This window comes from Chelmon rostratus, chromosome 14 (assembly GCF_017976325.1).
Source record: "Chelmon rostratus isolate fCheRos1 chromosome 14, fCheRos1.pri, whole genome shotgun sequence".
Lineage (NCBI taxonomy): Eukaryota > Metazoa > Chordata > Actinopteri > Chaetodontiformes > Chaetodontidae > Chelmon > Chelmon rostratus.
The window spans coordinates 23,640,613-23,664,483 of record NC_055671.1 but is presented as its reverse complement, the minus strand read 5'-3'; the positions used below and the strand labels follow the sequence as shown (position 1 = coordinate 23,664,483).

The window sequence follows — 23,871 nt, the reverse complement described above, 5'->3', positions numbered from 1 at the left end:
TGCATCATTAAACATCTTTTTATGTAAAAAATAAATCTCAAATACACGTACTGAAGTAAAAACTACAATACTGCCCTCTGAATCGTAATGGAGTAGAAGCATAAAGTAACACAATGAAAATACTCAAGTACAAGTATGTTCTGTGTGGAGTTGCAATAATGCTAATCTTAACCATAACATGCAAGAATACTGAAGAAAAGTATTTCTAAGTGTTTTTACCCATTTTAAAGGATACTGAAACAAAAGTAAATGTAATCCATTACTTCTACCCCTGCAGGTAATCACAAGCCTTCACTGACGAGTTGGTGGGCCTCAAAGTTGAGCTGAAGGAGATTATGTAAGAAGAAAGATGATCATGAGGAGAGAAAACAAACATACCGTGTCAGCTCCTCTAACCCTGCTCTGCAGAGGGGCTTTCTGCAGCTGGACCAGCCTTCCTCCTCCTCCTCCTCCTCCTCCTCCTCCGTCTGTGTACTGAAGTGAGCTGAAGCAGAGAAAAGGAGGCGTGTGGAGGCTACGAGTTCCTGACTGTTCTCTGCTTTGTTTACTCAGGTCAGATGACACAGACAGCTGATATACCTGCAGTCCTCCCTGCTGGCCTGGAGCCACAGTCCGCTGAAGACTGACAGGACAGGTGTGTGAGCTACAGGTGTGTTTTCACACATCAAGTTATGATTAAAACAACTACAGTTACACCTCACAGTGTGAAGAAGTGCCAGACGTTGAGTTTGCTGAATTTGGTTTTGCCATTTTGGTCTTAGGTGGGACTTTAGAAGAAGAAATGAAAAGCTAAAGTAAAAGTCCACTCAGGCTGCAGCTGTCCTCTGCTAGCTTATAGCTAACGATCGTTAATGATGGCAAACATTAGAAAGGTATTGCTTTATGGTGTTGATCCACCTGGGGTCATGAACCAAAAGCTTCATCTAGTGGAAATATCAGGTCAGCTAAATCATGAGTGTTCACCCTCAGGGGACCAAGCTGCAGTACTGAAAACACCTGTATTTTCACAGTATAATATGTACCTACAGTACTTATGTGTATAACCAGAACTTATTTTCATGCTTGGCACCTCACACCTCTGAGCGTCTGAATCGATGTGGTGCTGATTTAACAAACTCCGCCACAGGAAGTCTCGTTAGCGTCGCTGCTGCTGTTTGAGCTTGGCAGGTTATTAGAAGCACACGATGAGATCCTTCACTTCTGCTGTGTTGTGGTTGTTTTGCAGTTTGTGCCCAAACCTCGTTCAGTCCCTGCTGCAGGTAGGTCTCCGTCCACTTCCTCATGCTTTTGCATTCTGTTAACCCACAGATGGTGTTTTGTTCATGTGTGGCGCAGCAGTGAATTTACTTAATGAGATAAGATCATGTCACAGTCACAGGGGGCATTTTTCTGCTGTGAATACTTTTACTTTTAATACTTCAACTACATTTTCCTGATTTTACTTACGTTCTTCTGCTGAAGTAACATTTTCAATGCAGGACTTTTACTTGTAACACTGTGTTTTTTACAGTGTGGTGTTAGTACTTTTACTTAAAAGCAGGATCTTACTGTTGTAGTTGTTGAGGTGGCAACAAATTATTCTTTTAATTCTGGATGAATCTGCTGATTATTTTCTCCATTAATTGACTGAAAATTATTACAAATATAATTAGTTATTCAAGTAATTAAAAGAAATCTTCACATTTTTTTAAGCTGGAACCATGTTTTTATATTAAAAATGACTTAGAGAGTTAGAATAATTTCTGTCTGTCGGCTAATTGATTAATAGACTAATGATTTCAGCTGTACTTGTGTAAACAGTTGGGGAGTTTATATGTCAAATAAATATATGCAGAAATTTCAATGTATAAAGTAACTAAAGCTGCCAAATACTTACAGTACAGTAAAAGTAAAGTATTTCCCTCTGAACTGTGGTGGAGGAGGAGAAAGTGGTATGAGAAGAAAATACTCGTGTGAAGTATCTAACACGCAGTTCTTGAGTAAATGTACAAAGGTTTTCCTGTCTGAGGAATCTGAAGTTAAAGTTAACGTTGAGGCTCTGACGACCAGACTGGGCAGAGATGTCACCAGTTTATTGATGAAAGTACACACTGGGAGCAAATAACAGTGAGAGGACAATCCCCGTTGTTAAGTAAAGACAGTAAAAATGACACATCGGTGAAACTCAACAACTCCAAAGAAAAAAAAAAAAGCCTGTTTATTTTTTCCACACAAGAAGCTCCAAATGAAAAGCTTTTAACGTTTTCTTTGAAATGGAACCAGAAGAAAAGTCGCCTTCCTCATGTTTTAACACTGATGAACACAGTTTCTACTAATCACGTCTGATCAGAAGAAAGGTCGCCGTTAGGTGCAAAGTGTCGTGGAAAAACAAAAAAAAAGAGAAAAGAAAGAAAGAAACATGATCACCAAATGCTTAAGACCAACAGAAATCTCCCCATCTGGACAGGATCTCGGGAAAGTAAATAGCCCTCCCCGTTTTCACATCAGTACAGCAGGCCTGTGGGGCTGGAACCTGCATTAAAGTGCAGACCGGGGGCGGGGGAGGGGCAGCTTCAAGACCAGAATGGACACCAGGGTCTGGAGGGAACCGTTCCATCCCTGTGTGAACCTTAGCTTATGTTTAGCACGCTTGCACTCAGTCATTATTCTAGTACATTGTCAAAGTGGCTCAGTAATTTATTACTATTGTAGATGCGAACGTTTCCGTCATCAGCGGTTTCACACTGTGAGCAGCAAGTGATGGCAGCCCCTTAAACAAATCAGATAAAATGTGTTGGTGGGTGGCACGGCTAGCTGTTCTCCTCCGTTTCCAGTCTTTATGCTAAGCTAAGCTAATCGCCTCTCTGCTAACGCACAGAGACGAGGTCGATCCTCTCGTCTGATTATTCTATTAAGCGAGCTCAACTCGTTGACCTTTCTGACTCGCTCTGACGCAGGGCCGCAACTAAAGGTTATATGTCACTGACAATTAATCTGCATATAAATGACGATACGACCGGATTTTTAAAAACGATGTCCTGCCGTGAACGAAGAAACGGATTTTAGACCCTTTTTGTGGCCATTATAACAACAGGAATTGTAAGATTATTTTACTTAATTTTCCCATCAATTAATTTCTATTATATTAACATCATAATATAGTTGTAATGTTGTTTTCTTTGTGTTTTGTGTGATGGGTCAGGGTTGACCTCTGGTGTATCTATATATTAATCTATATGTGGCAGCAGCTTTAATCATCGTTTTATTTCTAATTGTAAAAGTGTTTGTTCTGGTATTTGTTGCTAACACGCTCACACTCACAGTGTTAACAATAAGAATGTTTAGCAGGTTATGTTTACCCTGTTCAGTATGCTAGTGTTAGCATGCTAATGTGCTAATAATCACTAAAAAAGAAACTCGTGACGACGCGTCGCCTGAGAACCGTGAACCTCCATCCAGTAGATGTGATATTTCATTGGATGAGTGAGAACTTTGACCTGCTGGTGGCGCTAGATAAAAAAAATGATGAAGGTTCATCCTCTGGGAACTTTGAATGTCTCTATAAAATAATTTACAGGAGGCTAAAGCTGCTTGTTTTAGTCTGACCCCCCCAAAGTTACTGAACTCACAGAATAAAACTGAGCCAACGTTTGCTTTGGAGAAGCTGCATCGCGCATCTCTCTGGATCAAATGATCGATTCATAAACTAATCAAATGTGACTCTGACGCCATTGATTAATGTCACATGAGCTGAGCCCGCAGGCCAAAGAATCAATTAAAAAAAAGAAAGGATTTGTTTAAAACCCGCTAACTCCATCCCTCATGCTGCTCACAGTGCGAATGAATCTATTTCCTCATCCGTGAGTTTAACCTCCAGGTCTGAGGGGCTCCAGCAGTCACACCATCGCTGTGATTAAAACACGCTCGACAGCCATCAAAAGCAGAAAACACACCGCGTTACTCAGCCGGGCGGCCGCTCGCCGCCGGCTCACAAATTGTCTCCTTCCATTGCACACATGAACAGTATTTTGACAAAGGCATCGGTTTAGGCATTCAAACATCTTGGCACTGAGAAATGACCTGTGGGAAACGAAAGGAAAAAAGATGGAGAGCTTGAGATATATTTCTTTCGTTTTTGAGAGTACATTCGTCATCCTTCCACGAGAGGAATTATGTAACTAATACAGTATGGTGCTCGTGAGGGTCAGGGAGTGGGAAGAAGCAGCTTCAGAGAGGAAAAGAAACATATTCAGTCTGGTAAACTAAAGAAAAACTACCAGAGCGGGCAGTGGAGGCCGAGAGAGGAAGGAGGGTGGGGGAGGGAAAATGACCGAGTAACAAAGGCATCCCGAACACGCCGTCAGCCCGCCACCCGCGCTTCGTGGTTAGATCCCTTCCTGTCAGAGCCGATCCTCAGGAGTCCGCTAACAAGCTCTTGGCACTTTTTGGACATGATAAACGTTTGAACGAAATGACTTTGAAAACGGTCGTTTTCGTCGTTTCCTGCCTTCACTGCGCCGTGCTCTTGGTCCGCAGAGCTCCGATCACGCTTTGGATGTTTTCTTCGGGAACCTGGAGAACACACGAGGTTTCATGACCCTCTGAAAGCAGCAAATCAGGCCTGTGACTCACCATTGTCCTTTTAATCACTGATTAACTGATTGATTGTTCGTAAAACATCACAGAACAATAAAATACAACACAACTTTCAGTCCAAAAATCCAAAAATCTTGAATTTAATCTAATGGAAAGACGAGGAAAAGCAGTAAATTCTCACACCGAGAGAACCAGGAAGCATCAAATGTTTGGCTTTTCTGCTTGAAAATCGATTAATTAAGCCAGTTATCGACTAACGGTCTTACCAGGGCGTGGTCAAACTTGAAGGTACTAATGTAGTAAGCTGGAATGTCAGCCGTCGCCAGCGGTTCTGATATTTGAGCCACGATGCCGCACTCATCTGCAACAAATGACATGATTGTATATTACCGACTGATTCAGTTATCAGCACGCGCGTCACCACTTCAATGTGTATTCAGGCTTTACAGCAGCGATTCCCAGCGTCCCCCCACAGACCTGAATCAGCTCAGAACGTGTCCTTTTCAACCGGATACTACAGTATGAATTAAAAGTGGATCTGATCATGGTAATGACAGCAGAATTCCCCCAGCGTGGGATAAATTAAGTCTGTCTTATCTTATCTTAGACTTTTTTTCGTGTTTGCATTCATGTTGCGCCCTGTTAGAGCGGCAGAAGATGAACATTTCTCATCAACATCCGCAATCATACTGTGCTTTTAATGTATATTATTTACACTGAATAATAATAATGCATTATTCTATTATTATTATTATTATTATTATAGTATTAGTATGAGCAGTGGTAGTATTCTTGTATTCTTATTTATGTTGCACAGCAGATGTATTTCTAAATAGCTGTTTGCTATTTATTGTAGCAAAACACAATATACATATTTCATGTTGTTTTATGATTTATGGTTGATTTAAAGTGTACAGATTTCTACATATTCTCTGAGATATTTCTTATTTCTATTTTATTGTTTATGATGGCAGCAACCGGGCTGATGCAGTATTCTGAAGTATTCTGATGTGTGTGTGTGATTGATCATTTATCAGTTAATGCAGCGATGTATGTAGCAGCAGTGAAATTAAAGCTCTGAAAAGTTTTTTTTTTTATTGATCGGAGAGATTTGCTTTTTTCTCTGTACTCTTTTCACTGGCTTGAAGTGGGCGGGGCTCAGTCTGGAAACATAATGTCACATTCTTCCATGCACCAATCAGGATTCAGGGATATTTGAATCAGACTGTGATGACACTTTGAGTGTTATACTCTTAATAAAAGAGACCTAAAGATGATTTTCCTGAACTTGAGTTTTGATTTATCATCATTTTGTCATTAATATTTAATGTTTAAAGTTAGAATATGTAAGATTTGATACCAGTTTGCAGGTTTATTTTCCTCCTAAACACAAATATGTGAGTATTTTACTTTAACCAAATCATCATTTCTGCTTTCTCAAGCTAGATGAGCTAATCCTTCCACGTAGTCCTGTTTGGGAATCAGTGCAGTACAGGATCCAACACTGGATCCGGATTAGTTAATCAAGTACAGGCTCAAAACTGACATTACATGCTGCTCATATAAATAATGTGACCTTTAACATAAGCCACCATGAAAGCTTTAATGTGACATTTGCACAAAATGAAAATGTCATTTGAACATTTTGGAACAGCTGCTCAAAAGAAAACTCATGAAGTTTTGTTTTCCACTTTCTTTTAGGATCATTGGCTCCAACACGGAACGACACATGCATGTATTTACTCTATGAGCTGCTCGTTTGGGGCAGACAGCACCAATCAACACCAGCTGAACAGATGTTTTCTGATTCAACTCGTCGGGTCTGATCCCGACGGTGGAAAAAAGTTCTTCCATTTGTTCTAACTGCTGCTAAGGGATGAGGTCAGTGTCGGGTGTGAAATTCTCTAAAAGCAGGTGGGTATGTGGAAGCTGTTCGAGCACCTGAAGACATCACGCTTCAGTCTGAGAGAGTGGACTGCAGCGACAGTCCTCATCAGTAATCTGAGCATATTTATTATCTACGATAGTGGGACTGTAGTCACGCAAAACTCACCAAATCCTAAAGGTTGTCCCCCGATACGAACCATTTTCCACAGCTCACCAGAAGCGCTGGTGAACAGGACGTTGTTTGGAAACCTTGAAGAGGACAAAGAATGAACAGATTAATTTGAATATGACAGTTTGGTTTATGGGGCAGACAGAAGCCTGCAGAAGCTTTGACACTTTCAGTTTCTGCAGCAGGAATCATGTTAAAGTGATTTTTACCTGCCTCAAAACCTTTGAGGGAGCCCATCAGTGTTTGAGTGACAGCTGAACGAGCCAAACAAACCTGTGATGCTAACCGTTGCTAAGGACCGAGCAGATGAACCATGTAGCATATGAACTAAGTCTGATGTTGACATTTTATGTTTTTTAGCCTTTCAGTGTGCTTCAGCTGACAAGCTAATTAGCCTGCTAGCCTGCAAACAGACGCTCCTTTATGCTTTCTGAAGGAAATGTAACTAATAATTACAAATGTAATCAACATGTAATTAAACTTTTTAAATGATAAAAAAAATATTTTGCATAGATTTTTGGGAGTTTCTCATCTTCAAATGTCACGCAGTGCCTCAGTCTACTTTAAAGCACTTCTTTGTTTTGCTCACCTGGAACAGGTAACAGATACTGTTACTGTGGAGCTGCAGCAGAAGAAGCTAACTGTTGACCACTCGGACAAACACGAGCAGGTGAATTCTGCTGCTGTTCGAGACGCTGCTCTGAATAAGAGAGCCATTGTAAAGCAGAGGGAAATGGGTGACCCATTCCTTTAAGGCAACACATTAGGTCTTACATAAACGAGGGGACGGGGCTGACCTACATGCTGCAGCTGCAAAATATGAACTTTAAAAACATGATGAAGTTTGGTCCAAATTGTATTTTACCTCCGCACGGCTTGAAGACATTACTGACCCATATTAGGGACACCTCATTTACGAATGGCCGATCTCTGATCAGATGCTAATGTGGCGGTAATAGATCTGCAGCTGCTCAGGGTTCATTTTGGCCTTTCTGCTTAATTAGAGAGTCTGCTGTGAGGAAGAGGAGAGTAAATGAGTCACACTGAACCCCACTGTGACTTAAGTACATTCTATATAACCAACTGCCCTGCTATTGCTTAGCAACAAGCTAATCGCCCCCTCTGACAACAATCATAAATCTGTTTCCCCTGCAGAAACATTATGTTTATGCAGGTCTCAACTAACAAAACAACAAACGAAACACGTTGCTGTGAAATGAGCGATTTCTGCTACTCAACCTTTGAGTTGTCTGTTCGTCCATGACCAGAGAGATGTAGCCCTCGATCAGGGAGAAGGAGAAGAAGCGGATGTGGCTGGAGTCCTCGCCGGATGCTCCGGGCTCCTTCGGCCTGCAGAGAAAGCAACGACGCTGAAATCACATTCACACGTTACGCCGGCGTCCAGTTAGGTTTCACACGTTTTCATTTTCATCCTCAACTAACTAACCTTTGCAGGCTAATCAACAACAAGCAATGATGGAAATGTGCAGTGTTGTGTAAAAAGACTTTGCAGAGACACACACTTAAAATAATGTGAATGAATAATGAAGAAAACTAAGAGTGCTGGCAGCACTGTGAGGCTAAACTTGGAGCTAAATGCTAACATGCTCCAAGTGCAGGTTATAGTTGATATAATGTTTACCACTGTTACCATTGTTATTATGCTAGCAAGCTACCATTTGCTAATTAGCACTCAAAACAAAGTAGAGCAGAAGCTGATGTGGATGTCGCTGGTTTTGCAGGTTCTGATCTGTTGATGGCGCTAAGTGAAAAGTCAGAAGATAATAATAATACTAAGTTAATTAAAGGATAACTTTCGTTTTTTTACAACCTGGACCTTATTTGTAGCATTAAATACAACCATTTACTCACCCAGACAACTTTGGTGGCATTTGGAGTAATTTTGAAGAAATTAGCCCCAGAGGAGCGGCGCCTATATCCGTATAATGCGAGTACTCGGGGCATGATATGCTGGTGCTAATCCCCTCTGAGCGCGTGGTGGCATGTTATCAACATCCGGCGTCTCTAGACAACTACCTCTGACGTGGATGATGTCATTACTGAACGCCGGGCGCTGCGAGCAACCAGCCACAACACGGCTACAAATACGCAATAACGAACCATAGCTGTGCCAAACTACAGCTAAACTAGCCGACCGCCGGCTCAGAGGGGAATAGCACCAGCATATCATAACAAAATATTGGAATATGAACGAGTTTCGCCGCAGATTATGCGTTATATAGAGGCTGCGCATGGATGCCCCGAGTACTCGCATTATACGGATATACGCGCCTCTCCTCTGGGGCTAATTTCTTCAAAACGACTCCAAATGCCACCAAAGTTGTCTGGGTGAGTAAATGGTCGTATTTAATGCTAGAAATAAGGTCCAGGTTGTAAAAAACAAAAGTTATCCTTTAATGGCAATTCATTCAGTTGTGGAAATGTTTCACAGAAAGCCAAAAATGTCATCCGGATTCATCCTCTGGAGACCAGGAATGTGCAGATTTCACAGTTTCTGTCGTCTCTTTTGGACCAACGTCATCATCTAGCCATTCAGGGAGTTATTATAGGTGACCTCCTACATGCCCCCTGTGGCCCAGGACTCAACAGTCACATACACTAAATCCTTTCACTTTCAGCTCAGAGTTGTTTTGAAAGCTGTAACACATCCAAACATCACAGAACAGAAAAGGTCTTTGTCCGTGTCCCTTTTTAAAATAAGACGAGCCGATTCTTACCCTCCAGAGTAAAACATGACGTCCATGAGCAGGGTGGCTACAGAGGGCAGTGTGTCTGGGTCCAGGCTGGTCACACAGAACATGTTGCTGGGGCTAGATAAGGGGTGAATGATGGGACGGGGCACTGAAAAACAACAATGATGGAACACATGAGGCAACAGCATGGCTGCAGCTTAATAAAAGGTCTAAACGGCAACAGCGAGCATTTGATCCCATCACATGATTCAAGAGTGAACCTTCAAACTCTGCATAAATAACACATGTTATGAAATGTCAGACAGTTTGGCTGAGCTCAGTCTGCAGATTATATCTTTGGAAAATATAAACGTATTAATTTAGCAGTTCTTTATATGCGAGTCCACTTTCATCTGCAGCATGTCACAATTACAAAAAAGGTCCCAAATGAATTTGCCTTTAATTACTTTGCCAACGATAAACTGTGTAAAAGACAACATGGATTTGTTTAATAACTTTAATATCACAGACTGAACACAGATTCTTTGTGGATTATTTTTTTATATTTTATCATTTTAGAGAAAAAATATAATCACCTAATAAAAATGATGTATTATTACTGCAAGATACCCAGTAATCCTGACGCCCCACCTTTGCCACATGCATCATTAATGTGATGTACACATAATGCATCATTATTTTACATGCAGAATCATATAAAATACATTATTCTGAAGTGGGCTATTCTGCATAATAATTTACTTTTTGCCCTTTAACTACATTTAGATGCAATAATTTAGGACTTTTGAATGCAGGACTTTTACTTCTAACAGTGTATTTTACATTGTGGTCTTACTACTTTTGATGTTCAACAGATGTTGATGCAATAACAGTGTTGGAAACTGTAGATACGTGGAGCCCAAAGTGAGTCCAAAAAGTTTCCAGATCTGTTTTAAGATGCATCTTTACTACAACCCTGATTCAGGGTGAGTCGGGACGCTTTGTAAAACATGAATAATACAGAACGTGATGATCTGCTGATCATTTCTGACAACAGCACAAAGACAATATGAATCTGATGCAGCAACACGTTTCAAACAAGTCGTGACAGGAGCGACTAAAGACTGGGAAAGATGTGGAACGCTCCAAAAACACCTGTTTGGAACGTTCCACGGGTAAACAGCTTGACTGGCAACAGGTGACAAATGATGAAAAGTTACCGAGCTTTGGCTTCACAAAACCGTTGGTGACTCCCAGATTGTGAGCAGCAACGGTCTCTCCGTTGACGACCCGAAGCAAAGTGAACTCGGAAGACAGCGTGTGCATGACCATCGGCAGGTCTCGCTCTCGAACCTGAGCAGGGAAACATGGAGGAAGAGACCAAACACGGCGAAGAGCAGCGTGAATCTCAGTGAGCGTTGCTTCTGTGGGTTATCTCACAATTAAATTTCAGTGGACCGCTTTGCTGTTCATGACTTCCTGCACTTCATAAAATAACTTGTGTGAATCTGCAGAAAAACGGGCTCAGAGTGTTCATATTCAGAGGAGGAACAGGAAACAGCAGCACAGCAGGTTAGAGGAGCAGCAGGAGATCTTTAGTGTCCACACATCTTTTAGCTGCACGGTGAATTAATACATATGGAGGGAATGAGCTACGTCGCAGAGACTGGGCAATATGACGAGGCGGGTTTACGAGTTTAACACCTTCAAAACACAGAGGTCATTCAAAGAGGCTAATAAATGCATTAGAGCAACATTTAAAAACACGACAGTTTCAATTCGAGCAGATGAAAACAGAATAAAAAACGAACAGACCGAGAATAAAAAAGAAGTAGAGTCGCAGCGTAGCAACAAACTGCAGGAAATAAAAGAGCGGCGGAGAAAGTTGGGATGAAGATAAACAGGAAGTGAAAGTTTTCCCGAAACAATGAAACCCACAAAACGCGTAAACTGAAGGTCAAAATGTTGCTAAAGGTCGCTCAGAGGGACCGTAAAGACAGCATGTCCAGCAAAACTCAAGGAAATTAGTTCATTTTGGAGACATCTCGTCTTAGAGAAGGAACGTCAGGTTCGTTTCCTTATTTAAACTGCAAAGATTCACAGATTTTACTATGATTTTTTTCCTCTTTTCTAATATAATGTCTTCTTACATGCTGATGCAAAGCTGATCTGTGGAGCTGCTGATACACAGACAAGGATAAAGGACATTTCTGCGTAACAGGGTGTTTCCATTCTGAGAGTGACAGCTATTACTTGAATTGAGTTTGTGTGTGTGTGTGTGTGTGTGTGTGTGTGTGCAGAAGGTAAAGTTGCTTGTGCGAAGCTGCTCTGAGCTGCTCAGTCAGGATATACTTATGGCGCCGTCTAAATGAGTGCATTCAACATTTGGGTCAGGCTTTACCGCTTTACGTAACAAAAGGTCCTAACAGTGAAAAACACACACACACGCACATCTTAAGCCGTTCTGTCTTCTGGTCTGTAATACAAACCGACACAGTGTGAGACAAAGACGGAGACAGAACAGGGGTGGTGGGTGGCGGCGGCAGCAGGTTTTCGCCTCTTTTTATCTAATATACCAATAATTAGGATTGTGGGTTGGAGCAGCCAGCGTGGAGACAGGAAACGAGCCCAAATGATACCTGGAATTCCAGCAAGAGGCTGAGCCGCTGATCCCCTTTACGTAACAGATTTTCAACATCGACACAGGTTTTTTTTTTTTTTTCCTTTCATTTTCATAAACATGCCAGAGCTGCACAGAAGACCTTGTTTTCCACCAAAGCAAGGCAATAAAGAGACACTCCCTGTGGCCAGAGAGGCTTCGGTATGAGAGGATTTCTTCCTAAATCAAAGGAAGACAGGTGGCGGATGGTTCACTATATCCAAGGTTATTGCTTTTGCACGTCAGCCGCCGCGTGGACGTAAACAACTGCATTGCCAGACGTTGCATAATGGACAAATAATGCAACTCTTAAAACTTGCTGTAAGGCCGGTCGCTTATTGGCTCAAAGACACAATTGATCAGCTTTCTAGCTGCGACCATGTGACAATCAATGACGTTACCATCAGTTCTGATCAGGTTTGTACTGGATGTTGTTTGTGACATCAGGGTTTTTCCTTATTCTGACTGATTTATTAAGTTTGGGCTGAAAAATACTTTTCTGTTGTTGGTGGTGGAGTTCCTGTGTGGGATTCAGACACAGCATAACTTCATCTCACTGATATCAGCCTCACTGTTTGCTGTCTGCTCTGCCTCAGCTGTATCAGAGCTTTATTAACTTTCTGCTAATGCAAAGCAAACATTTCCTACTGTTGCTGATTCACATTAGAAGTGTTCAGCTGGCGAACACGCTGAGGCTTTTATTCTGAAGCAGTCGCACGCGATGTTTTGGCGCCGTGTCGCTCATTAAAACTGCATCTACAAAACAGCGCAGACTGAATTCAGATCAGTTTAAATGGACTTCAAGACACAGGATACAGCTTTTATCAATTATATTTAAGACATATTTAATCACTGGAGATCCACACACCCTCCTGGAAAACAGAAAAGCGTTAACTAATTAACTGAATCATATGAGAGAGATGCTACGATCGTTTTGTTCAAGTCTCAGTTGGTGAAGGTTAAAAGATGGCCGCCCTCGATAGAGACTCTGCATGTGACGCTTCAATGTAGTTGACCTGATGTGCAGAACCCGAGGCTGACTTGGTTTGTTTTGTGTGTTTAACTGTGTGTTGCTGTGCATGTTTTTGAAGCCGTCATTCCCTCCCTGAGCCTGCAAACATGTATTCTGGCTGGACGGCACCTTAAAACACTCCGTCAGGCTTCATGTCCGACCAGCAGCCTGAGTTCAGGTGGACTAGGATCAGTTTCAACATGTGACGGGATGTTTTCAGTGCGGCACGCTGCTGTCCAGCGAACAATGTGTTCAGATATCCAGAAAATGCAAATCTCTTGTCATGGTACAGAAGCAGTACAGGAAGGTCGCTGTCCACACTCACCAGAATGAAGTCTGTCTGATACGTCGACAGCATGAAAACAGAGATGTTGTGGTCGGCCAGCGGCGCAATGACCGATTTAGCGATTTTGGTGACTCCGATTGGCTGCGAGTTGGAGGCGTTGCCGCCCCCTGACACCACGTTAAGGGCCAGCCATGTAGCATCGGCGACACTGATGTGCTCTGACTGGGGCAGCTCTGGGAAAGGACAGAGAGTCATGTCAGAAAGAGCCTTCTGTCGCAAAATGAACCAACAACGCTGAGAAGAGGCCACTTACACCGATTTATTCTGCTTCACGCCGCAGATTCATCTCTTTCACAAACACTGGTCACAACACTGTTGTGTTTGTAATATACAGCTGTGATTTAAGCTTCATACCCGGCGTCTGCCAGCTCGTCAGTGGGAAAAATGCACCAGTAATGATACATTTTTGGACACCAGTTTGGAATAAATTGAAAAGAAACTGGGAAGTTTGGCTGCGTAATGAGCATGAGTAATGATTCTTCCTATTTTTTTATGTGTTCTAGTTCCTGTTCTTCATCTTTCACACACATACTTTTTGAACTAAATATCGAGTACTATTGCCAATGGCTTTTTATTGCCTGGAATTATGGGAAGTAGGATATTATTCACGGCCTCCACCCCTCTGTGTTAGAGTCTCTCAGGCCGGCCAGTCTAGACGGTGGTGTCTCTCCCGGTTTGGGTTTTAAGTCTGCAGTTTATCAGCATTTTAAAAGTCAGTTCATTAAGAAAGAGAAAAACATCTGAGCTGTGAGTCGAACCTGCTCTTCATCCACAGTGTTGAAATAATGACGCAGCAAACAGCCAAAGAGAGAAAACACATTCAGGGGTTTTGCTGCTGCAGACTTAGCTTACGGTGGCTAATGTTTGCTAATCGTAGACAGATATTGCTGCATGTCAGACTTTGCTGTGACTCTTCTGGACATTCGTTATCATGCAGCCAGTCGTGGCGTCTTTATGATCTCGGTGCAGAAGCATCACAGCTGTCAGCTCTTTACATCAAACACATAAAACAATAAAAGCCACAATTATGCTCTGAAACTATGATCTTATAATATATATAACTGATTGGTCGAGTGAAAGAAAACTATTTTTCAAGGAAAAAGGTCAAACATTTTCCGGTTCCAGCTTCTCAAATATGAATATTATCTGCTTATTTTGATCATATATGATAGTAAATTAAATATTTCATGGTATGGGACTGTTTGAGGACGTCCTTCAGGCTCTGGGTTATGGGAGGTTTTCACTATTTTTATTACTATACTTAAGAAATAAAATCAGCAGATTAATCATCAGTGAAAATAATAAGCTTAACCCTGATACTGATCTGATGAACAAGCTAATTTAAAAGGTTAACAACAATACATAGCATTGTAGTGTAGCAGAGGCCTTTCATTTCACAACTACTTAGCTTAATTATTAGCCAAACTCAACTTCAATCTTCAGTTAATCAACAACTTTTAACATACAGCAGATTGATCATTGATGTTTCATAATATTAACACACATTAATACGTTAGCGTCGGTGGACTGGACTGTCTGATAGCCGTCATTCGCCTGTTAAGATGCATGTGGACATGCAGTTTTCTGTCTCTTCTGCCAGTTTTTAAAAACGTATCTCACGTCTGAGTCTCACAGTTTAATTAGCTCGCAGAAAACAGGCAGCGGCACACACAGAGCCGGTCACCAGTAGAAAATACCTGCGCCAGTTATGCAACACATAGCCTGCGGTCTCCAGGGTAACCAAGGAGGGTCGCCCTGGAAAAGGTGTGTAATGACATGGATTCACTCAATCAGCCGACCACAAAACACTGCGACTGGCAGCTCGGCCTCACATCCATAATGACAAAGTGTGCTCAAACACTGGCAGCTGAAGCTACGTGGTCCTGGACAGAATCGGGGATTACACAACGTGATCTTTCCCTGCCGCCCGATCTACGGTTGCCACAGCGACCTCAAAGATCCACAAAGCGAGGCCCACCTTTGAAGCCCTCCTCATCCACGATTATGGTGTAGTCCTCCGGAGTCTCCGTCAGGCTGAAAAACTTGCACCTGAATGGGAGAGACAGGAAGCAGAGGGCTGATCAAACAGCGGATACGGTGAGAGAGAAAAAAGATCCACGACAAGACAAGAGACGTAAGTCATCTCTCAAGTCTCCCAGCCAGCGTCTGCTGCCTGAAGCATTCATAGCATACACATCAAACAGTCAGCAGAATTAAGGAGACAGCTTCATATGAAAAGATGCATCCATGAAATGTGCAGGGAGCAACGCTAGACTGCAGCTATGCCTGTAAATGTCGACTTTATCATTTTATATTGAATCTGAGGCTCATAACAAAGCCATCAGTAAGGCCCAGCTCCCAATATAAACCTCCCCAAGTGCTGCGAGAGGAGGCTCGATGACTGAGAGACGGTTTTAAATATGCAAACATGCAGTTATGACCTAAATATATCACCTAAAACCTAAATCTAATAAATCATCTCATTTACCTCGTTAACAATAAATACAGCAGTACAGTTTTAGCTGTGTAGCTGCCGGCTCTATACGTCCGTCATGTCGGCCCAGACTGAAATATCTCGACAACTGTTCGATGGATCGCCTTGAAGTTTTCTGGAGGTATTCACGGTGCCCACAGGATGAACTGTCAGGACTTTAGTGATCCCGCGATATATCTGCTCGCAGCATCATCAGGTCAAAGTCTGAGAAAATGGTTTATCGTGCGGTTCTTTACAATGAGCGTCGGCTGTGGACTCTTTGTCTCGTTCACAGACTGATGCATGTATTCGCTGCGTTTAGTTGTAGTAACAGCTTGAAGTCATCGGTGTTTTCATGATGATAATGTGTTTTGTATCATGACCAACACACTGTGTGTCAGACAGGAATAAGTCCGACCACAGAACATCGGCTCAGTACCAGAAGCTGGCACCTAATGTCTGCTCAGAGTCAAAATCTTATTTACTTAATCAGTGATCAGTTGGTTCCTGATTAAAATCCAAATTTTTGCCAAATTCAGATTTTGTCAGCTGCACGGTGTCATTGAATTTAGTTAAAAGGACCCTTTTTCTGAAATACATCATGTCACGGTTATTTTTCTGTCTGAATTCTAACCGTCAAGATTCGATGTGCCAAACCAAAAACGTTCTGGGATGGTGAAGGATGAAGGATATGAGGACGTAATTCAGCCTGAAATCACATCCAGCAGACTTTCTCCAGCGCGAGGGGAAGCACTGAAACAGCATCCACAACACCGCTGTGATAATCACATCTTTACAGGCCGGAGACGGAATGCTCACACGTCATATTTGGCTGAAAGGTGTGAAAAACAACAGAAGAGACTCAACAATGCTTTCTATGGGAACAGCAGCGTTTCCTCTTACACGAGCTGTCAAGAGTCGCCGTGACTTGCGGTGTGATTTTGTCGTCAGGCCGATGAGCACCGGAGATTCGGCCGTGTGCTTTGGTTAATAATACTCCTCTAATCACGACCACGTCGCTATGAGCGCCACTGAACGACTCGCTTTATTCTCCGACAGCGTTCGTCCAGACCAGCAGCGAAGCCGCCGCTGCATTACTCACATTCTGTGTGCACGCAAGGAACTTCACAGAGACTCTCCAGATGAGTTTATACTGTGAAGGACTGCAAACAACCTCGACTGTGACGAAACACACGGAGAAACAACAAAATGTGTTCGTCAAAACGACCCTGCCGGAGGACGCTTTAATTAATGAGTTAACGAGAGGACGTATCTCATAAGTGTCATCATAAGGAGAATATTTCAGTCTCCGCTTCTCACATTTAGGGGGCTGAACGTCACTTTTCTGGCAGTGACCGAGACGAATCCGTGGAATCAAGAATCAAAAATGCCAAAATCAGATCCTGCAGCTTATTTAATGATCTAACTTTAGACTGTGCAAACAAAATTCTTCACCTAAAGCTGCATTCATTGATTTTTGAACCTAAAAACAAAACGCTGACACACAAACTGGTACACGTTAGCAGTCGGTTGCTTATTTACACACCCGGCAGGCGCAGAGCAACATTAGCAACCATTTGGAGCCCACCTGGTCAATGTAAGTCCAATATTTCCTCCTTTTACTGTTTCTGTCTCCGCTCAATGCTTCAAAAAAAGTTCTCTGCAGCTGCTAAATGCTCCGCTTTGTTCACCAGCTAGTCGCTAACTTTGTCTGTCTGCTGTGTGGAGCTGGGCAGGTGGTGAAGACTGGGGTTATCAGCGCTTCTCTGGCTGCTGGAAACGAGGCTGGTTAACCAAAACAATGACCTGAAAGAGGCTAAAAAGCTCCGTCATGGTGAAGAAACTGCAGAGGTGAGTGATAGTTCTGTATAAAACACGTGACGCCTTTCATTCGATCCATTGTTAATGTAAAAATATTGATTTATTGCAGCTTAAACACTGATGTATTTAGCAGTTCTACATATTTTGTTGAATGCAAAAAAACAAAAACAAAACGTTAATATGTTTATTCTCTTTACTGAAACTCAGGTATTCTGCATCACGAGTAGCGCCCGGTGGAATCTCAGGTTGCACACAGTACCAACAAACATGGCTGAACGTGAAAGTAACGTTGCTCCTGGCTCCACGGTGGAGGAGTTCGTTCCAAAGAGGGGAGCGACTACAGTGGTTAAAAAATCAGATTTACAACAAACCACTTTAATATATCAGAAGTACAAAACAACTAACAACACACTTATTCCCACACTGATCCCTTCAGGGTTTGACCGAGTTCAGTCAAGATATGGAACCTTTTCTCTTCCTTCACCGTCTTTCTTCAGACATTTCCTTCTTACAAACATGAAGCCAGTGCAAACTGTAGCGTGAACGATGCCCATATTACGCCACGGGGGGGAGGGAATTACAGCAAAGAAAAAGTCCAACGTGCAATGCTCAAGTTACAGGAACGAAAAGTCAAATGTTCACTTGCTAATATCCAAATCCAGACATGAAAAAGCATAAATGCTTCCAGTATCCTGCATAGAACACCTAGAGCCTGGACACACACATGCGCTGTGTAGACGTGGATGCAGTCTGAGGCTGATTCTTTGAAGGTGGATGTATCTACTGCTCAGTGATCAGCAACAGAAATCATCTTTGCTGCTAAATCAGCTGTTTATTCCAACGTCTCGTGAAGTGAAGATTTCAAACTTTCTTTGGCATCTGCAGAGACAGAAGAATTGGTTGGAGGACAAAACCACACGTATGTGTTTACTTCCTCTCTGACGCTGAACCAGTTGAGTTCTTCTTCTCCTATTTCAGACACTAAAAATGTGGTAGAAACAAATACTAAATGTTGAAGCACAGAAATGCTTGAGATATGTTGATATTTGTCATTCAGAAGTGTGTCTTAAATAACCAATTTAAAGAGCTGCAATGATTCATCGATTAGTTGTCAACTATTTAATTAATCCAGAAATTAAAGGACAGATTAATCGACTATGGAAATAATCCCTAGTTGCAGCTCTAATGTTGCTTCGGAAATATAATTGAAGTTGAATAGACAAGTTTCCCAGTCTTGTTTATGAATTGGATGGTTGACACCAACAGTACTATCCTGAAGCTGGTAGTTACAGCAACTCAGATATCACCTGAATGCAGCATTACCACCTCTGCAAAACTGACTTCTGGAGGAAACCCTGCAACACGCTTTCATTTGAACTATGTGTGCATCCAAAAAAATAAAAAAGAAGCACAATTTAAATATAAATTCTACTTCTGTTTGCAGACCAGAGCAGATTATGACCGTGCAAGATGATATTATAGGCTGATGTAACGACATGCAGCTCTGCAGCTTCTCTTACTGGACTTGTGCAATAGCCGTGGCAGCTGTGGGGGGCTATTTTCCACCAGCTAAACAAATCAGTTCACACTGGGAGAGGTGGCGGGCAGAGCTGGGAAATCACTACATGAAATGCTGAAAGCTACTTTAAAAAGCAAGGAGACGATGTGGTTTGATTACAAGGAGCCCCCACTGAAAAGATCACATTAATATAACTGCACTATTTAATGTGTCTATAAAACCAGACAGGAGAGGGAAGGATGTCCAACCACGAGGAGCTGAAAGTGACGAGATTCTGTTCAGGAGTTCAGAACTGAAACAATTCATTGATTAATTGATTAGTTGATGGACAGAAAATTACTTGGCAACACTAAAGTAATTGTTTACGTCTGGTTTCAGATTCTCCACTATGACGATTAACTGCAACCTTTCATTGCAACCTGCATGTTGTATATTTGAATTTTGGACTTTTGGAGGGACGAAACAAGACATTTTAAACATTTTTCACAATTTACAAACATTTTATGGAAGAGATAATATATTTTATAAAAATGAAAATATTATTCAATAATGCAAATCATGGTTAGTTGCAGCCCAATTTGAGTAACATCCAGAGGGTGATTTTAATTCAGGTAATCAGTAACCTGAATGCACTGTGTTTATCAGTAACTTCTCAGCACAGGGGCAGTTTTGATTATCACTGCTGACGGCCTGTCTGCTGTAAAGCAGCCAGTATGTCAGCTAAGTGAGCTCATTTGCTTATGCTAATATTAATAGACTGTGGTGGTGTTAGAAAGTGCACAACAGAGCAACGACAAGTGCAAAGGCTTGTTGTGATGCCTCTGCAAGGGCTGTTTAATCCAAGTTTCCTCGGGCTGAACAGTAAAACACACTCTGTGCTGCAAATGCCCTCTGCTGCCTGTCCAAGTTTGGATGAAAACATGTTAGAATTTCCCTGAGAGAAGGAAAAACAAGCTGCACGCACACACACACACACACACACACACACACACGCATACATGCATGCATGCATAGACACACACACACACACACACACACACACCCCCGCTGGCGTCGACCCAGCTACAGATGGCACAAAGCTACAAAATGACACTACAGAACAAGGACAGGCCTGGAAACTGGTGGCAGAGAGCGAACACACACACAATGACACGCAGGGCTGCATTTTGAAGCGTTAACACACCTGCAGAAACTAGCAGGAGCACGAATGAGCACCGCTGCCGTGAACGCCAACACGCGAGTCCGTGCAGCCGCCGGCGTTCGTCGGCTGGAGCGTGAACAACAGCGGGCTCCTTCCAGAAAACACGTACAGCTCCGAGCAGCAGCACAAACACGCAAATGACCGAGCGTGTGCTCGTCGTGTCTGCGAAGTTACATACCTTGTTTTGGAGGCCAAGAAAGCGAGTTTTATTAATCCGTGAGTGCAAATCTGGATCCCCTCTTTCTCTATACTCGCCACTTTCAAGCTGTGCTCTAAAATATGAAGCTCCATCTTTTACGTCTTCTCATTTGAGGAACGACTAAAATGTAAAAAAAACCTAAATACTTTCAAATAAGATGCATAAATAAATAAATACACACATACGGCAGGCTAAGACGTATTAAATAGAGAAAGAAAAAGCGAGGCAGGGTGGAATAAAGAAAGCAAAGAGGTAAAAACGGACCTGCTGTCAAACCTGCAACGGAACCGCTCACACTTCTGGTCGAAGGATTTCAAAATAAAAGTCGCCGGCACAAGATGGGGGCAGTGCGTTGAAGAAATCGACCGTGGTTTCGCGCCTCGCTAGCCCGAGTTTGTGCCTCTCGTGCCTAATTAATACATTCAAGCCACAGAGCTAAACATCAGTCTTTGTAAAATTAATAAACATAGCCATCAAATCTAGAAGGATTCTCTTATTTGCTCTCTGGTGGACAGTTAGACGATCAAAAAAGATGGACTGAAAGCGCTAACTATGAAGCTAACGTTACAGCTATTAGCTAGTCGTGCTACAATCTTAGCTAGGAGCTGAGCTGGTTGCCTAGCAACTGATCAGAGGTCTTGCACATAACCTGTAAAACAACAAATTGTTGTTTTTACACTAAAGTTTTTGTACAGATGAAAGAAATGAGAAATATAAACATTAATTGGTGACTTTTAGATTTGCTGGTAGGTGGATTTTTTTTTAACCATCAGATAGAACCAGCTACTACCTGTTTCCCCGTGTCCAGTCATTGTGCTAAGCTAAGCTAACCAGCTGCTAACTGTTATGTTTACCAAACAAACATGAGAGTGATATCAGACTTATAATCTAACTCTTTTTAAGAAAAATAAGCATATTTCCCAAAATGCTGAACCAGTCCCTGAACGACACTTACTGCCATTTTAAAGGTCAGAGTCCTCAATGATTCCTCTGCAGCAGGAACAATTTGTCGATTCATTAAGACATAGAAAGAAAGTTAAGTTTTTGTTCATCCATTAATTGTTTGAGTCATTTTCAAGCATAAATGCCAAACATCACCTACATATTTCCAACTACACAGCTGTGAGGATGGCAAACTGAAAATCTGCTGAACGGACAAAACAAAGAAAATTTTGACTGATGTGATTTTTTTTCAGTGTCTTTCTGACATTTATTGCAAAAATAAATGAGGTTAATTGATAATAAAAACAATTTCTGTAATAGAGTTCATATGCAGTTGTGTATAAAATATAATTCAACAGCTAATTTAAAAATCCAATTAAAAAACAGGGCTACAACTCTTGAACTCGTTATTTCTTACATCGTAGCTGAGGCCCTGATGACGTTACACTGACTTGGTTTGGGGCACTTTCAGTTATTAATGTGATTGGGAAAACGCCTAATGAACTGTTTCATACCGTTTCAACCCCTGTGCTTTTATGTTGAAGAAAAGGCGGAAGTGAGCTTGTCACCAGCTGCCCGCAGCTTGTCAGGCCTGTTAAATGGGAGCGCAGAGGACCGCTGCTCCCCATGTTTGCTCTCCGACTGGAATAGTTAGCAGCTGGTCGGACTGAAACAAACAACTTGCCATTCAAACGAAGGGGGCGGGTCTGCAGTAGAGACGAGCATCATGGGAAATGTTGTTCTCTATCTTATTGGTTGATACAGGCAGGTCTTTTCCACAGTGGACACTTTGAGGTGGCTTTGGGCCTCCTGCACCCTTTAGTTAAACACACCCCAACATTTAGAGAGTAATATGAGACAAGATAGCGTAAGATATAACTTTAAACTGTCTTTATATTCACATTTTAGCAACACAAGACAAAAGGTAAGGCTAACTATTTGAGTGAAGTATAAAAAAGAGATAAATGCAAAGAGATGAAAGAAAGTATGTCATATACAGTCCATCATGTATATTACATTTATGTGTTTACTGTTGTCACAGTGTAGCTTCACACAATCTAAACTAACAAACATAATCACTATTATTACATTATCACCTGGTCTCTCACGAGGCCGAGGCCTGCAGGTGTGTTTGCACCTTCAACATGTCATTTACATACGCAGCTCCAATTAAGCAATTACCTTCTCCCGTTGCCGTGGTAATTACGGCGTAGAAGGTTTGAAAGCTGTTGACAGTGGCGGTCAGCTTCTGCTCCATCCTGTCTGAAGCGACGCAGGTGAGCGGAGCAGGAAGCAGCGACGTGCTGTCGTTCTGCCTGGCTGTTGCTGTCAAACCGCCGGCTGCAGGGTCAAAAGCGTATTTCTCCATATTGAAGTCACAATAATTCTCATGTTCTTTCCATGAACGGGACGGTTTCTTTGCTGTTCTTACTCTTCCTCTATCGCCGGTCGTCTTGTTTGTACACAATCGCAGAGCTCCCTGCGGAGTTTTTCCCTGCTAACGCTGCACCACGCTGTTTATTTCAAAACACAGAATATTTTGATTGAATCTGTGATTAACCTGGAGCCACTTATGTCCTCTGTATTCATTATACTTCATAAAAACCTGGAGGCCACAGACTACGTGCACAGAAGGCAGGAGGTTGAGCTGCCCAACAGCACATTTTACCCTCAGGGCTGACTCAAAGGTTAATTCACACCGAGACTCAAATCCAGCTCCTTCTGCTAAGTGCTTTTGTGCCCATTAGGCTGCCCATAGTCCAGGGACTATATATATCATTGTCATAATTATTATTAGCAGTATTAATTCAGGTTAAGGGCTTCAAGGTTTAAACATGTTGCTTCCTGTTGTGTTGAACACTTTGGCCCAGAGGAAGAAGCTGTGCACCACCATTAAATCCCAGCCTCTAAATCTCAACCTCCCCCTGCAAACAATCCTGGAGTGCTTTTTAATCCTGACTGCAGCATCACCAATGTCACCAAAATTCTTCCTTTTCAGAAGTTTCCTCTCGCAGACGGGTACCGAAAAGGTACTTCTGCTCGGTTTTATCGCATGAGCACAAATGCAGCTCCTCCGTTCCCTCCGTCCTGACACCACCTCTGCCCCGGAGGCTCCACCAGTCTGAAACCGCTCCCCCGACGAGTGCGTTCCAGTCTAATAAATCAGCGAAGCACTGTGGTGTTAATTGTCTCTCGCTGAGGGCATCCGCCGTGATAGCATCTCCAGCCAACACTCTAATTGCAGGAACAATTAGATGTAACAGCCCACAACAAAGTATTAATTAAGTAAACAAAGACACAACAATAGAGTGTTGACGCATTTGAATGGGAGGTGAGTATTTTCCTTATGACAGGCAGCTGCTGCACTAATCTTC

General features: G+C 42.2%; 1 protein-coding gene and 1 long non-coding RNA gene across 3 annotated transcripts; one reads left to right on the top strand and one right to left on the bottom strand.

Moving 5' to 3' along the window:
• The first annotated feature begins 98 nt into the window (after window positions 1-98).
• On the top strand, window positions 99-7,089 carry LOC121617253. Its single transcript, XR_006007395.1, has 3 exons — window positions 99-634; window positions 1,226-1,259; window positions 6,277-7,089. It is a non-coding gene; the product is annotated as an uncharacterized LOC121617253 (long non-coding RNA).
• On the bottom strand, window positions 2,173-20,719 carry castor2 (cytosolic arginine sensor for mTORC1 subunit 2). 2 transcript variants are annotated; one of them, XM_041952366.1, is made up of 9 exons: window positions 20,534-20,719; window positions 15,320-15,390; window positions 13,321-13,514; window positions 10,545-10,677; window positions 9,370-9,493; window positions 7,871-7,981; window positions 6,629-6,711; window positions 4,842-4,936; window positions 2,173-4,580 (listed from the first exon to the last, which is right to left on the bottom strand). In XM_041952366.1, the coding sequence occupies exons 1-9, from the start codon at window positions 20,644-20,646 to the stop codon at window positions 4,524-4,526; spliced, it is 981 nt and encodes a 326-aa protein (XP_041808300.1). In that variant the 5' UTR covers window positions 20,647-20,719; the 3' UTR covers window positions 2,173-4,523. The 2 variants fall into 2 exon arrangements, with proteins under 2 accessions (XP_041808300.1, XP_041808299.1); XM_041952365.1 differs by having other exon boundaries at window positions 2,173-4,551.
• Window positions 20,720-23,871: the final 3,152 nt, after the last annotated feature.

Excerpts from the sequence above, each read along its gene's own strand:
- castor2 (XM_041952365.1), bottom strand. The coding sequence starts at position 20,646 with ATGGAGCTTCATATTTTAGAGCACAGCTTGAAAGTGGCGAGTATAGAG. Across the intron at positions 10,678-13,320 it reads ATCAGACAGACTTCATTCTG|GTTCGAGAGCGAGACCTGCC; the intron begins GTGAGTGTGGAC and ends TTCCCTGCTCAG. Across the intron at positions 6,712-7,870 it reads GACGAACAGACAACTCAAAG|GTTTCCAAACAACGTCCTGT; the intron begins GTTGAGTAGCAG and ends GTCCTCTTCAAG.